The sequence below is a fragment of the Trichoplusia ni genome, chromosome 20 (genome assembly GCF_003590095.1).
Source record: "Trichoplusia ni isolate ovarian cell line Hi5 chromosome 20, tn1, whole genome shotgun sequence".
In the NCBI taxonomy this organism is placed as follows: Eukaryota; Metazoa; Arthropoda; class Insecta; order Lepidoptera; family Noctuidae; genus Trichoplusia; species Trichoplusia ni.
The window spans coordinates 1173549-1188913 of record NC_039497.1 but is presented as its reverse complement, the minus strand read 5'-3'; the positions used below and the strand labels follow the sequence as shown (position 1 = coordinate 1188913).

General features: G+C 34.7%; 1 protein-coding gene across 6 annotated transcripts in view; it reads left to right on the top strand.

The window, feature by feature from the left end:
- The window catches only part of LOC113503731 (MAGUK p55 subfamily member 5-like), a 142078-nt gene that overhangs the window by 49798 nt on the left and 76915 nt on the right, over positions 1–15365 (top strand). The window contains exon 1 of one of the 6 annotated variants that reach the window (XM_026885810.1): positions 4812–5360. The exons of the other annotated variants lie outside the window; for them this stretch is intronic. Within the exon in view, the coding sequence (XP_026741611.1) occupies positions 5302–5360 (59 nt within the window). The 5' untranslated portion in view covers positions 4812–5301. Of the gene's footprint in view, positions 1–4811; positions 5361–15365 lie in introns of those variants that run through there. 6 annotated transcript variants of the gene reach the window in all.

Here is a 15365-nt window from a genome sequence, read left to right as displayed (position 1 = left end):
TTAGTATTTGTCATCGGCTTTTAGTTAAATTTTTGCAAGCGTAATATCATAATGGCATTTTCTTTGGTGTAATGGCAAATTAATAAATAAGCAACGATTTAGTGATGTTCCAGGTAAAAACGGAATCAGTCCGCTGCCTGTCAATCTGTCGGTGACCGTTCTGTTATTTAGACCGCGATAGCTAAAGACACGTACGAAAAAAAATGAAGTTACTAGTTTTTTGTTTTTTTTTTTACCTTCAATTTCGCGAGTCCTAAGACCAGCTTTTCTTCAAGAAGCTACTAACTTTTAACATTAAACATTAAAACAACAATAACTGCGCAATACGAATAACCATGCAACTGACACCTTAGCCATCACATTTCATCCTGAATATACCTCCTATCTAGGTACTATTTACTACTTCGTACATTATTATTATTAAGTCTTCAATATACCTAGATACGTTCTAGCATACCTACAGACCTGTCACAATATTGACGTTGTTTTGCGTATCCAATTTACTATGCAGCCGTAAGCCGGAGTAAGCAAGTGTGATGTAACCGAAATGTTTGTGTCAACAGCTGATATACTACGCCTTGTTTATCTTGTTCATACGAATAATAATGGCTGAAACATAGGTATTATGTACTAAGAAGTCGAAGCTGTAAGGGATATAGAGCTCTATGGGGTTGAGATTAAAGTACTGAGTTGTTTGGATTGCTTTGAACTTCTCCAAATGCTTATTTGTACTCTTTTCTTTAAGCGACTGGAAAAACAACCTATTGGAAATAGGAGGTTTAAGTTAGACATTTTAAGCTTTAAAATTCCTAAAAAAATCTCATTGTTTTACGCTTTTTCGGTGGTTCATCACAGAACTACCGCTTCATCATGTATTTTACCAAAATTACATCTTCCCAGACACTTCTGAATCCTAAACACAGTGTAACTCCATTTACACCATCCACCACTTTACACAACATATATACATACATACAGTTTTAGCTCCCCCTGTATCTAATAATACGGACAACTGCGTCAGGTGGCTACCGGCTACCATCCCGACCCTACTTCCCTTGTCACAGGTAGACGAACTAACCGTTTTTATCCATACTAATATTATAAAAGATAAAGAGTGCCTGTCTGTGATGATTTCACAGCTGATTTCATTGGTATAACTTTGGAATGGTATAGAATTAGTTCAGACGCTCTAGTAAAAACTCTTAAGTCTCTCGCATAATTAATTTAATCCTTGTGTCGTGGGGACTTCACTAACATTCAAGTAAAATCACCGAAACATTAGACAAGCATCCGTAGATCGAAACCACGACACGTCGCGCTCAGTGGGTTACCCATGGTGTCCTCAACTCGACTATCCGTGCAAAAAACATAGGACTTTTGTTTAGCAAAATCATGCACAAATTTAAAACTCGGAACCTTGCTTGTCTGTCAGGTGAAAACAAAACTTTCTGACTGCAAGCTTGCATAGTTTCCCCAACTCAGTCCGGTGAACCAGTCAGGGTTTCCCTCGAGGCCAACTGCGGCAATCTGCCGAAAAATTAAAACAAACTTTGAACAGAACAGTTTTTAGTAACTTTCGTGAGGATTCATTTTTCAACTAGTTTCGGAACCAACCGGAGTCCTTAAGGAAGTAGTCGGGCAAACCCGATAAATACACGCCAATAAGCCGTTGCATCATCTAACAGAACAGCACCATCACCTAAATTCAATAAAGAAATACCATCCGTATAATTACGGAATAAAATCATTAATCTTAAACTGGTAATACGTCGGCCTTATTAAAATAGAAACCTATTAAAATACCGGCCGGTGTCTAAAGGTCAATGTGTCTAATTTCATTTTGTGGAGCTTGTATAACCATTGTTTTATTCATGTCGACAGATTTATTTGTGGTGCTTATCCTAAATTTTGACTTCTTTTAGGTAAAAAACTAATTTATGTAGAACTTTGTGGCTTTTTTGTAAAATCAGACAGGTTGATTTAAAATAAGTGTAAAAAAGACGATTTTTTTATTTTCTTGTCGCAAATCTATTTCACCAGTGCTGTTCTTCCATACCTTAAGTTGGTTGACCTCCATATCGAGGTTCTATTTTTTATTAAATCTATTTCACCCATACTCTCCTACCATACTATCTTCAGCCGGTTTACCTCCATACTTTTTATTCATAAGTTGTCCCGATTCACAATGGCAGCCTCGATTCCTGGTAACCATGGTTACGCCCCCACCAGCCGGCTCACCACACAGACTTCTCCAAAGGGAACAATCACTGAGCTTGACATCTTACTTCAGTTCCGCGAAACATCTCCATTGGATCAATCATTATCGGAGATTCGCGGGAATTCAATAACAATCATCAAACGACATATTTTCTGAGACAATTGATTACCTACATATCTTTGTGCTCAATCTGTTTCTTTGCCTTATTGAGTATGAGGGAAAAACTACGTATTTGTGATGAAAGCTGAGTTATCAACGTTGAGTGGAATATTTGATATTTTTACATGTACTCTTAACAACTTTCTTGTACTTGTACTTCTATTCAAGGCCTTTCAAATTTTAAATATCTGACTAGGAGTATTATTCACCTAAATGGAATGTCTGTTTAAACTAGTTTCAGATCTCAAATCATTTTTTTAATTACAATAAAATTCTCGTTATTCCAATAAACACAATATCAAAAAACCAGCTCACGAAGGGTGGTTAACCATAAGGAAAACATATCTTCATTTAAATAATTCAAGAAATTTCGGTCAGATCAGCATGCTGCAACTAGATTGATGTGTCCATACAATAGCATATCCCATTGTGCCTGGCAACTTCCCACGCGTCACACGTCACGCCCGACTGGCGAGGTGTGCCAAACGATGCCATTCAACGCCATTGATTGTATTGGCATTGGCATGTCTGTGTGTGACTGCAGATGACGGTGAAAAATTGGTTTGGATTCGATGTCGATTTGAGTGCGGTTCGATTTGCGTGCGATTTTGTTTGTCACTCTGCTTTTAGGATTGGTAGGGTTAATTTTTGTTTTTTGTGCCGTTACATTGTAGTAATTAGATTTAAGTAAGTGCTAATAGTAGTAAGTTTAATGTTGTATGTACAATTATTTGGAAATCTATTGACGGACTAATTAGATTTTCACAAGCTTTTATACTTTTCTTGTTTGTTTGTTTGTCGTTCCAGTTGGATTTTTGCAACTCAATTTTGAGGCACTGCCCTAAAAGCTAGCAGCCTGAAATTTTCAGGGTAGCTTCAGTCCAATTTACCGACCGATATTGGTATAATGTGAATTGACATTTAAAAGCTTGGGTTTTGAGATGTTTTTAATCTACAAATTTTTCTTTGTCAAATGTCCGCTTGATGAAATCCGACAAATTAAAAAGGCTTTGGTGACACTTCTAATAAATCCTTGGCTATTAAGTTACTGTTACATGAACCTGGACGATAAGCTCTTGATGAGAAGCGATTACGAACGATTAACGTAATCTAATATACTCTAATGCATTTAACTATGTTTTAATCTGGGATACAATTCTGGACTGAAGAAGTTAAACTTAACCTATTAGGTAGTAGGTGTGTGATTAACATTATAAAATAAATGATCTTCAGTAAATGCTCTACTCTTTGGTTACAAAATAATATTACTGAGATATTTCTCTTAACAGTTATCAGTAAGTGGTAGCTTCGCCTTAGGCTCTATTGCTAAAAAATAAACTGATTAACCTACTAGACACCTATCTACTTTTGTCAATCTTATGTTGATCACGTTCCAGATTAAGCAATAGACATTAATTATTCAACTACAATAGCAAAACTCCGTGAATGTATGCAACAACTATCTAATTCCCATTTCTAGTAAAAGTGTATCGTATCGTGCCAGCATTGATAAGGCGCCAAGTTCACGATCCCGCCAATTGTTCGAGACACGCGGTGAATTTGTAATTTGTACAACATATCTCTAAACTTTCTTATAACGGACTTCAAAAACCAACTTTATCTCCTTGGTATAAAGACTGTGTTTATGGACTTGAATGCGCGGTGTACTGTACTATGCTTTCGACTTTCACGAAGCGTGAGGGACAATTAGATGGTCCACTGTAAGTGTCGACTACGTTTCTGTGACGTCACGTTGATGACGTACATGTCGTCATTGGTGACGTGGAATTAAAAACTGATACAGAGTTATGCAGATATATGTGACAGTTCTAAATTAGAATGATCGTCTAACATGGTCTTTATTCGTCGAACGCATGCATTTTCTTAAAAAAAATCTACTGGGCACTGGCACACAAGTTCTTCTTTCATAAAAGTAAAACTACTTATTTGAAAAGCGAAGCAGAAACTATTTAAATCTAAATACTCTTTATATAAATTACCGACGCTTATTAGTCGTGGTCTTTTTAATCGGAATTCTATGAAAATGAAAGGAGCTATAAATAAATATTGGTATTTACTTATGTTCTTATCATCCAAAGCGAAATGAAGAATGAAAATTAAGTTTTTTTGCCAAATGTCTTGTGAGTTGTGACTGTATACAGCTTGCCTATACAGACAATCGGATATATTTTGTATATCTCAAGGTTTGATGAAAAAGCATACTAATGTCCTATGCATTCTGGTCTAGCGTCAATTATCCTTGTTTTTAAAGAAATTCTAAACCTTAAGTTTTTAAAACCTTCAGCGCTATCTAAGTAGGTTACCGTGCAATTAAATCGCGTCATTGCAATTGCATGATTATTAATCAAAACGTAAAGTACGTTCTTTTTTTCTATTCTAAACTCAGGTTTCTTGAAATAGAAGGAAAAAAAATATTTTTATCACTTTTATTATTATTATTGAATGTTTTATTTGTAAACAGTGGATCAAAGGCTTTGCCTTGACTTAGTTTCAATAAAATCCGCATCGCTCATCATCCACTAATCGAATTATAATTATAACAGTCACACAACACAACCTCACTTCAAAACAATACCGTCGAGAAAAATCAATAGGACAAGCATGTTAGAGAAAAAATCCCGGCAAAATTACATTAGCGTGTGACGTCATTCCATAGACACCCACCTATTGGCTCATTTTGTTTATCAGCGTGTTATCTGTGCTCTGGCAATTAGTCACCGCGGTACCAACCTCACGTACGCCCGTTCCTAATTTGAATTTTCGTTTATAGTATAAATTTTCGTGGATGCAGTGAAAATTATAACCTTCTTTGTGATGTGTTTGTTTTTAGCCAGTGTTGTGCTACAGTGATTGTTTTTTAATTTGTTTTGTTTTTTATCATGATTGATAGTGTGGTCTAGATAATGTTCCGAAAGGTGTTGTTTTGTGATTTCTTCGCGGCTTCTCCTAAATCGGATGACAGGTTTGGCTTCATTCTAAATATGCACTAGTGACGTACCTGTAAAGTCATTCAACGTATAAACCCTGATAATCTTTAATATATCATCAGATATCATTTGTGACGGCAAAATTGCATTAATCAAACAAATACTTTTATACAGCCTTTAGAACTATGACATTATAAATGAATTTGAATGCTACGTACTTGAAATACATGCGATAAAAAGTCAGAAAGTACTTCCATAGCAAGTTGTTTGGCTTCGCATAAGAATTTCGTATCCAATTAACGTTCTAATCTAATTGACACAATGAGAAGCGACAAACTTTAACTGGTCTTTGGGAACCGGTTATTTATTGCTGAGGAGGTTTAAAACATTTATATTGAACTGTAGTATAATAATCTGGTGTATCTAGCTCTTCAAGCTCTAGGGAGGAACTCCTAGACTACAAGTGCACAAGATGATCGATCACAGGTTAAGGTACCCTTGATACGGTCCGTGGATAGGTGACCATCTGTGCCATAAAGAGTTCCTCCTTGTTTCGAAAGGTAGGGTTGTGGGCCCTAGCTGTTATTCATACACCTTTGACAGTCGTTACGGGTAACTCCTTTCAAGCTGACCCAAACATAGTCCGGAGAAGACTAGGATGATGATGATGACCACAAGTTCTTCAAGTAATTGTTGCAACAGTTCAAAGGAAACAACAATCCTTTCCGTTACTGGGCTATTGCTGCTATTTCAATTAGCACCATTTTCCTAATAATCTAGCTAATATCCATCCAAACCAAGAGTGTGTTTGGGCTAGTCCCCAGTCGTTGTACTTAGTTCAGCTCCCGATTTCGCCTTGAATGACTCGCGGTGATACCTCCACAACTATTACTGAATGATCCACTAGCTACTTGTCTTGTTCAGTAGTTCACTTAACACACAACTAAGGAATATTCTTAACTATAACTGTCTATAATATAATAGGGGGAAGTTTTTAGAATAGTACCTTCATTTCACTTTTCGCTTCCATTTTCCTGTTCAATGTGATACCAACTGGGGAGTAAGTTTTCCTCTTAAAACTGTCGCACAATTCATTTCTCCTTGATCTCTGTTTATCTGCAAGCGGAGCTCTAATCTTCCTTAATAATTAATTTAACTAGTTCAATAAAACACACTTTATCCGTAGTATAGACGCTTATCACTGATAATATTATCTAAATATATTTTTTTTATGTAATTGCGTACTACATTTTTATGGCGTAATGTGGGTATCCAATGACACATACTTTCACGCGAGTTTGTAACCTAGTCTTATCTGCTAAGGTTTGTGTTTTTGTTCAATGAATTTTGATCAAGATTTGCTTTATTCAAACAAAGAAATTATACAATTTTGGTGTTTATTTTCATTCAGTATATTCAACTGTCTGTTATCCACAATTTAACAAAAAAAATATATTCCTACAATAGCTTTAATGAGGTGAATTGAGGTGCCTATCTATCGGGATCGTCCGACTAGTTTTCAACCCAACCGGAGTCCAATCATGATCTAAGGCGGTGGCGGGGTTGCGAGTCGAACTAGTGAATGTGATCTGTGAATTTTATGTCGTCATGAATTCTCAAAATTAATAGGCCACAAATCGTAGCAAGACGTATAAATAACCTGCATTTAACGCTAAATGTTATGCTATCATTGACAAATGTTGTCAATTTATCTTATCTGCGCGGCGCCGTATCTCCGTAATTACAATTCACATTCTCTGTGTGAATTCAGTAGTAATTCTTGAATGTTAGTGTAAATAAACACAGGTATCTTGTGTGTTAAAGGTGTTATCAAAGTCAGTGATGACAGATTTGTACACAACTAATTTTCCTTTTCTCAAGTCTCTGAAAACTGTTTTTTATTAGACTGTTTACTATAGACATGTCTTAGACTTCTTTCGCACAAAACTTGTCCGGATTATTGGATGGATTTGGAGTAACTTTAAAGAATTTTAGCAGTAGTTATAACACGTATTCACATTTAAAGTAACGTATTTTCTAAGTAATTACCTATAGGTTAGAACTTAAAAGAACAGAGTTAATGAAGAGTCCTTGTCAAGACAGTGTGTATGTAGATGTAAATGTGAAAATTGCAGAAATAGCTTTAAAATTGTAAACAAACAATAGTATTAAACTAAAGCAGGTGTAGTAAGATGAAGAATCATTGTTCACGACCTACATAACGCAAGCATTTGTCTTCCTAACAATTGACACGTTTCATTCATGCCTTCAAGGCTCTAGTTTTATTACCCGCAGACTTAAACCAATGAGGTTTTATTACAAACCAAAATATTCGCAAATTTTAAAAAACAAATAATGCCACGATACGTCGGTCCATCATTTTGAAGGTCGAGCAAAAACAGGTGCAATTACAGCGAACAGCTGATATTGTGGAACAGAGAGGTGGATACATCCCGTCTCTCTCACACATAGGCGTGTAGTCACTTGTTCATTTCCTGTGTATATGAGTTGATGTTTTGGTCGAATAACTGTCATTAGATCGAATACTAAACAATGCGTTGTATGGGTTTATGTACTTCATATTTATACATAAACAACGTTGTCTGGTTGAAATGTGTAAGTTTATCAATACATGTCATGCTGAGGGATTACCCTGGTTTCCTTTTTCCATGGTCTTTTAACAACCACTAGAATCAGGCTATACCAAATATTACAGCATAAAGAATAAATTATAAAACAAATGTTTTTATTAATACTCTTAAAGACGAAGAGATAAAACATCTTTAGAAAACCCAATCCTGTGCCTAGCTATGGACCGTATATTTTAGGCTAAAATTTCTTTAATGTACCATATCTATACTAATATATAAAGCTGAAGAGTTTGTTCGTTTGTTTGTTTGAACGCGCTAATCTCCGAAACTAATGGTTCAAATTAAAAAAAAAACTTCTTGTGAAAAATTAATCTTCGAGGGCTTTCGTTCAAAAAATCCTAACTTATATCTTCTAACCACGCGGACGAAGTCGCGGGCAACAGCTAGTTGTAAATAATGTTGGGTCTTTAACAGTTTTTGAAGAACGATATAGTTTTCCTGCATAGCTATCTTAGCCTAGCTCAACACCCAACATTGTTCGCTTGTTTTGTTGTTAATTAAATACTATGTCATGTCTAAATTCTGGGCGCATCTGTGCCAGCGATTTATCTACATCGCGGCAGACAGGACAGGTCCAGTGTCGTCCATTTTCTTAATTTAAAGCCTTGTCTTCATCTTGTCTAGCCTCTTTTCAGAGTTGATTTAGCTCCTTTGAGTTCCTTCATTAGAAGTGCATGTCTGACTAATGAGTATTAAATGTTTTTTTACTTGTTTAATGAAAAAATTTTGATTTCCATTCGAGATTTGATAACTAAATCCTTTGTATCAATGATGATAATCCTTTTACAAAAAATAATTTTTGAACCGTCGCGTTGTACCGTTAGCTAGACATTAGATAATTTAATTTTTGACAGATTATGTATTTCTGTTACCGCTATAACAAAAAATCTTATAATTAAGGATCGTTTAAAGCTAGCCTTACTCATATCAAATCGATTTGTGGATAATCAAAAACAACAGATTTTTTTTACCTGTGTGGAGTCTTTAGTGTCACAAATCCTAGTCGCACTTGAACGGTTTTAATTAATATATTTTGATAGTCAAAGGCATCGATAAGTTTGTTTGACATAAATAAAATAAGTTTAATATAATATACCTTCTATATTATTGTTTATTGCTATTATATTGACCAAGTACAAACACGCTATAGTAAATATTGTGAATGATCTTGTAAATAATATATATATGAATGGGAAAACCGCAATAAACTCAGTTTTGAATGGAATAATGAGTATAATGACCAGTTTTCTAATGTCAATGGATGTTTTTATAGTAAACGTTATGAAAATAAATACGCCATGATTGTAAGTGAAATCTTTTAATGATCTCTCAGTGTTAACAGTAAATATTTTCCACTTGAATTAGAAGTGGCTGAAAGACTAGACATTTGATGCCTATTTTTAGATTTATTCATAAATATCTTAGTGTAAGATTGTATATTGTATATCCTACGTAAATTACGACACGTTTCGATTATATAATTTATCGAATAAATATTGTTCTAAATACATGCCTATTGAATGCTTTATTCTTTCGTACGGTGTATTGTAGCACCCACTTTTATGTAACGTAACGCAACGGTTTACCGTTTTTGGTAGTAAAATGTTATTAAAAATCACTCAAAACTCAACCCAGTGAAAGCCAAACGACCGGAGTCATACGGGTGATTAAATCATTCACCGACTCCGCTAATCACTGGGTTATGGTGAAAATGTATGGGGTTTCTGTTCACAATGCAATGTATGTATTTCGAATTCGTGTATGAGGTTATTTTGTTGAACTAAAATGCCTTGCTAACCCTATTGAGAGGTTTTAGACCCTATTTTACGCATTGGCCAGCTCAATACATCAGTGACTTGGACAAACGTAAAATAAGTTTTGCTACCGAATATATAAGTTAGATTTTTTTATAATATTCTTAGGGTGCGCGCACCTTCTTTCCGTTTTTTTAACATATTTCATAACTGCTCTGCTCCTATTAATGATAGCGTAATGATAATATAAAGTGTGTATCCAATAGCCTTCTCTAACTCTCCAACTGAACTATCTAACACTGAAATGATTTTAAAAATCAAAACTGCAATTCCTGATATCAACGCATGCAAACAAACTCTACAGCTTGATAATATTAGTATAGACAAGTATTAACTAAGATGATTGCAGTTCACATAAACAAGCAGAACCAATTATTACCACACCTGATTTACAATCACAAAGTCATCTCAATAACAAACGAACTCTCAATTAAGTTAAAACCGCATGTAATCGCAACAATGCTAAAACATCCCAAACAGGATGTTACCGACGAAGAAAAAATGCAACAAAAACTAAAGAATACTCGCCATTTGCAAACAAACAATGAAATGGAATGATATTATGATGATACTGTATTTGTAAATACTATGATTCGTCTTAAATCAAGCAATTTGTCTTGTCACAGTACTCTACTGCTTACTGGTACGTACTTAGTCAGCCTCAGTTAATGGGAAAGCAAGGGTAGGTACGATATAATACCACTGCGAATATTGATTATTGTTAGACTTAAATAAGCGTAGTTTTTGATCTATTTTAAATCCCTTGTCTATATAGTATCTTACAAGCTGAGAAGAATAATGCTGGATTCCTACCGCCACGTCTTAAATTAATATTATTGCAGGTGTTGAAAAGATATGCCGTTCTACATTGTGTATTGCACTGTCCCGCTTCCACATTTTTAAAAATATTACTTTAAGTTGTGTTGGTGTCCCTTAGGTAGTTACTTACAATTGAATTCAACAATTCGCCCAGCAACCTTCCAACAATTGAAATCCAAGTATTTCATACCAAGTCAACAAATGTTAGTTATCGTCAACTGTGATAGATTTAAACTATAAGGACTTAAATACCTACTTATACATCAAGAAATATTCATACTAAATTGTACTTTATCAACCAACCCTGAAGGACCAGTATTCTCCGTCCTTGTTTCTTTTCAATGACAATCTGTGACACAATTGCATTATCTTTTTCCATTGTATTATCTGTGGCACACCTCGCTCTACATCCCTATCTTTTCCTTTCTCTTCCTTGTCTATGTAAAGAATGTCTAAAAGATTGCTCTAGCGATAATAACCGGCCAAGTATTGTAATTCTTTCGTAATATTTTTTTTTAGTAAGGAGATAAGATTTTCTTTTTCATTATTGTTTTATGCTCTTTAACTTTAATTTCGATTTTCATTGACATCTATTTACATAATTACGTAATCTGTCTCGAATTGGCACGGAAATTGTTTTGTTTCGTGACCAAATAACCATAGTACCTATAGATAAAATTTATTTGCATGTGATAACGCTTTTTTATCTATCCTTCGACCAAAGACCACCCGTAAATCCTTCCATGATTCTCTGTCCTGGGTTTAGAGCATTTACTACAGATGAATTCGAATCAAACCAAAGAGCAATACAATCCTGTCAATTCTTTCCCCTTTATATTAAATCAATAACTGTTCAGTAAAAAAGAAAACAAAACCAATACCGAACTGAAAATCAATAGATAATCTCGATATACAATAGCAATATTAAAAAGTGACTTACATAATGGAAGTGGGCGGTTTAATAACACCGCGAGGGCGTGCGCGCTGCCAAGCGTGATCGGAATCAGGCTGGAGTGCCGATCTATTGAATACCTACCGATAGCAACGACATTGGGTATGTGGAGAAACAAAACACTGTTTTCTCTTATGATCATATTTTATATCTCTTTCTCTTCTTGTTACGTACATAGCCTGATTTTCTGATTCTTTGACAAAGCGTTCTGAAAAAAATAAATCGAAATAAATATTGATACGAAAAGAAAACATGGTTTATGTCACTGAAAATGGAAGATGGAATTTTTGGTTTGGGCCTCCGAATGGGCAGTTGTTACATCTGAATTCCTGATGTATTTTAACGAAAGTCTGGAAGTCAGACATAGATATGATTGTAAAAATCTTAGACGCCAGAAAATATTATATATTATATAAAGTTTGCAATTAGAGAAAGGAACAATTGGCTTTTAGCCTTGAAGGTGCTTCACTTAATCGACAATTTACAACTTTTTCAATCGGTCTATCAGCTTGACATGCTGACGGTACTTCAGCTCACAGAGTAAGCTTTTTGTGTACTAGTGTTATGTTAAAACAATGCGGTGTCCGTTGTAATAGTTCCGAAGATGGTTTTTGTTTGTATTTAACATTAGTTGGAGAACTTGTTCAAGTTTTTTTGTTATTGTGATGGTTTTTTGAAGGATGGTTCTTGTGGCTGTTGGTACAAAAATACTCTGGTACCCTAGAATGGCAAACTTTAATATGTTGTACACTTGATTTTTAAATGTTTTTAAATGTTGTTTCTTTTGAATACCCATACCAATTTTCATATATCTATCATTTTGCAACTCAAATTTAAAATTGATGACTAGGATTTTTTTATTGCTCTTGGATTCGTTCTGAAAGGTTCCAACAAGGAGTCAATTAATCACCTTACGTGATGCTAGTAATAAAGATTCATTACAATATTTTTACAAATCTTTAGAATACGAACACAGTATTTATTGAAATACTTTAAACTCAACTCAATTTTAGAGCGTTTGAATAAATACTTTTTTTATTTAAATTCTCTTGGTAGTTAAAGCGTAGTGGTATGGCCGTTAGATTGCTGACTCTCTCACATTTAATGCGCGTATTACAAAATAATTATCACTTAATACGGGGAAAGAATAATCATGCATTGCATCACCGAATATTTTTTAGGCGTAGTTAAAAAAATGTAAACACCAGGATATATAGTAACCGTATCAATAGAAGAAAACAATCGTATTAAATACAGAGACTATTTTAATACAGACGTCAATCAAACATGTTCGTTGCTGCCCAAACATTTTGTGTTGTTATCATTGAGAAGAGAATGAGTAATATAAATATAACCATGTGTGAGTAAATCATGATTTATCAGAGCAATTTGAGGCAGTTGTGTAATTACTGTTATTATTATTATGTTTGCTTTTTCCATTTGAATGTTTTGGTTGCGTTTTTATTTATTAGAAGAGGTAGTAAAATGATCATTTCCTATTTAAATTCGGGTGAATTGCTATGAATATAAAATAATACTGTTTTTGTGTAAGCTATTTGTAAATAGCCATCCTTAATTTGGGTGTTTTGGTTCGTAAGAATTTTACATATAGAAAAACAGCTCTAGAATTTTATAATTCATAAGTAACTTGAAAAACAATAAAAAAACAATCTGTATCAAATGTTCAGTAATTTAAAACCTTATTGCTTTCGTAATAAAGCCTGACTCACCCACTGACCCACAAACTATTCTGAACACGTATCCATTTCCCCCGTTTCAGTACTTATGAAATCTTTTTAATAGTTTTTACATCAATACGAGCGTTCTTAGTCTAGTTTATAAAATATTTTGTGTCCAAGAGTCCTTTTAAGGGCAGATATTTAAGCATCATGACACGCTTGGATTTCTTCAATTAGTCCGGTTATCATTTTCCAATAACAGCCTTTTCTCTCCAAAGTATCTATGTAATCTATGTGATTTATCAACTATCGGATAATGAAAATTAAATATCTATGTACATTCCTCCCGCATAGACCATACCCGGAGCTCCACGAGTATTTGAAAACCAAATACTTAGACCCATTTTCAAGGTTTATAATATTAGCCTACATAGGAAGGTTTTGGGCCTTAAATCACGCCAGCTCACTGCGGCTTGGCGATGTTAGATTTAAATATTTGTAATCCAGGTTCCCTCACGATGTATTTCTTTACCGTTTGCCATTGATGAAAAAAGAATACAAAAAATTAAAAGTCGCATTATTGTTGTGAGATAGCAATGTCTGCATGAAACAAGACCACCACGAAATTATCAATGCTTAGCGAGATTAAACCACCCAAAGGCCTTACAGAGTTAACCACATGCACATCCCACCACTTCACTACTTTACGATCCTCATATCACTTCATCTGAAGCAAACCTTTCTATTACGTCACCGGAACAGCATTCCCGTTGGCCACATCTCCCTCCGGTCCTAGAAACAGTTTCCGATACGTCGTACTCTGTGGACTCTGCTGTATCAACACGTGCAAGTCGGCGACTACAATGCCCATTGTTAGTCGACCACTGATACAACCACCGTCATACTGTATTGATAAACGACCAATAAGAACGATGCTTCGCTGACGCATTTATTATCTGTCTCTATATTTCATTTGATTATGATAAAGACGGAATGATAGTTTTAACGTAAGGTTTGGGGGATATGTGGTGTGTAATAATAAATATTCTATCTATTAATCTAAGTGCAATATTTTGCTCCGTGACAGGTTTCTAAAGAAGTTCTAAAAAAGTTAACTGAGGCTCGTTATAGGATTAGAATTAGTAAAGAGATTTTTATAAATAATCCTTAGAAGTGTGGTCATTTTGTATCATTGAGTGAGGCTAGTCTAAATGTTAGGTAAATTTCTCATACTAGCGAAAGGACTCTTAATATTGTTTCCCGGTTATCCTCTTCCAATTGATCACGCTTCCTCTCTTTTGAATCCTTGTTTTAGGAATACATAAAATAAGAGAAAAACATAAAAAATGCCTAAGCGTGAATACACTTAATACTGAGTTAATATCATGTACTCTATTTAAGCCAAATGAATAGTTAAAGATAAAAATAACATGATAAAAAATAATTACAAGTTGAGAACGCCAGTTCAATGTGATTTTAAAGAAAATCTTAGAGTAATTGAATACAGCTAACACCGATCATGTTTCTCAGATAAGATCGGTGACGGGAAAGTTAATAGCGAGACGTTGGAGACATGTGATGGGGCGGGATGACCTCATGTAACTAACCTATCATACTCTTCTGCTTGGAAAAAATTGTTGACAGCAAGCGAGTTCATCATCGGCCTAGCCTTTTCACAACTATTTTGGGGTTGGCTTCCCACCTAGCTGGATTCAGCTTAGTAGAGACGGCAAGCGAGTTAAAAAGACAAATGAATTCTTAAAAATACAATATTAAAATTTTGAATTCGCAAACCTTTGCTATGAATGCATTCCGAGATGTGAACAGTTGCGGTTTTTAAAAAAGTTTGGATTTCATGCTCTAGGTTCCTAAAATTACTGATTTCCATACTTAGGTCATGTTCAATAAACAATTTTACGTGCGACAATATTTTTTGATCATTGAAATTTTGAAATTATCCTCCTACTACGAGATGTGTTCATATTTGAAAATTCACCTCAAAATCATCAGATCTCATACGTACACCACGCACCTCATCCCAAAACGCTGCAACCTTTTAAACCACCAATGCTTATATGAGAAAAGCATCCCCATTCTAAAATAAAGGGATGAATTGTAAACAAGA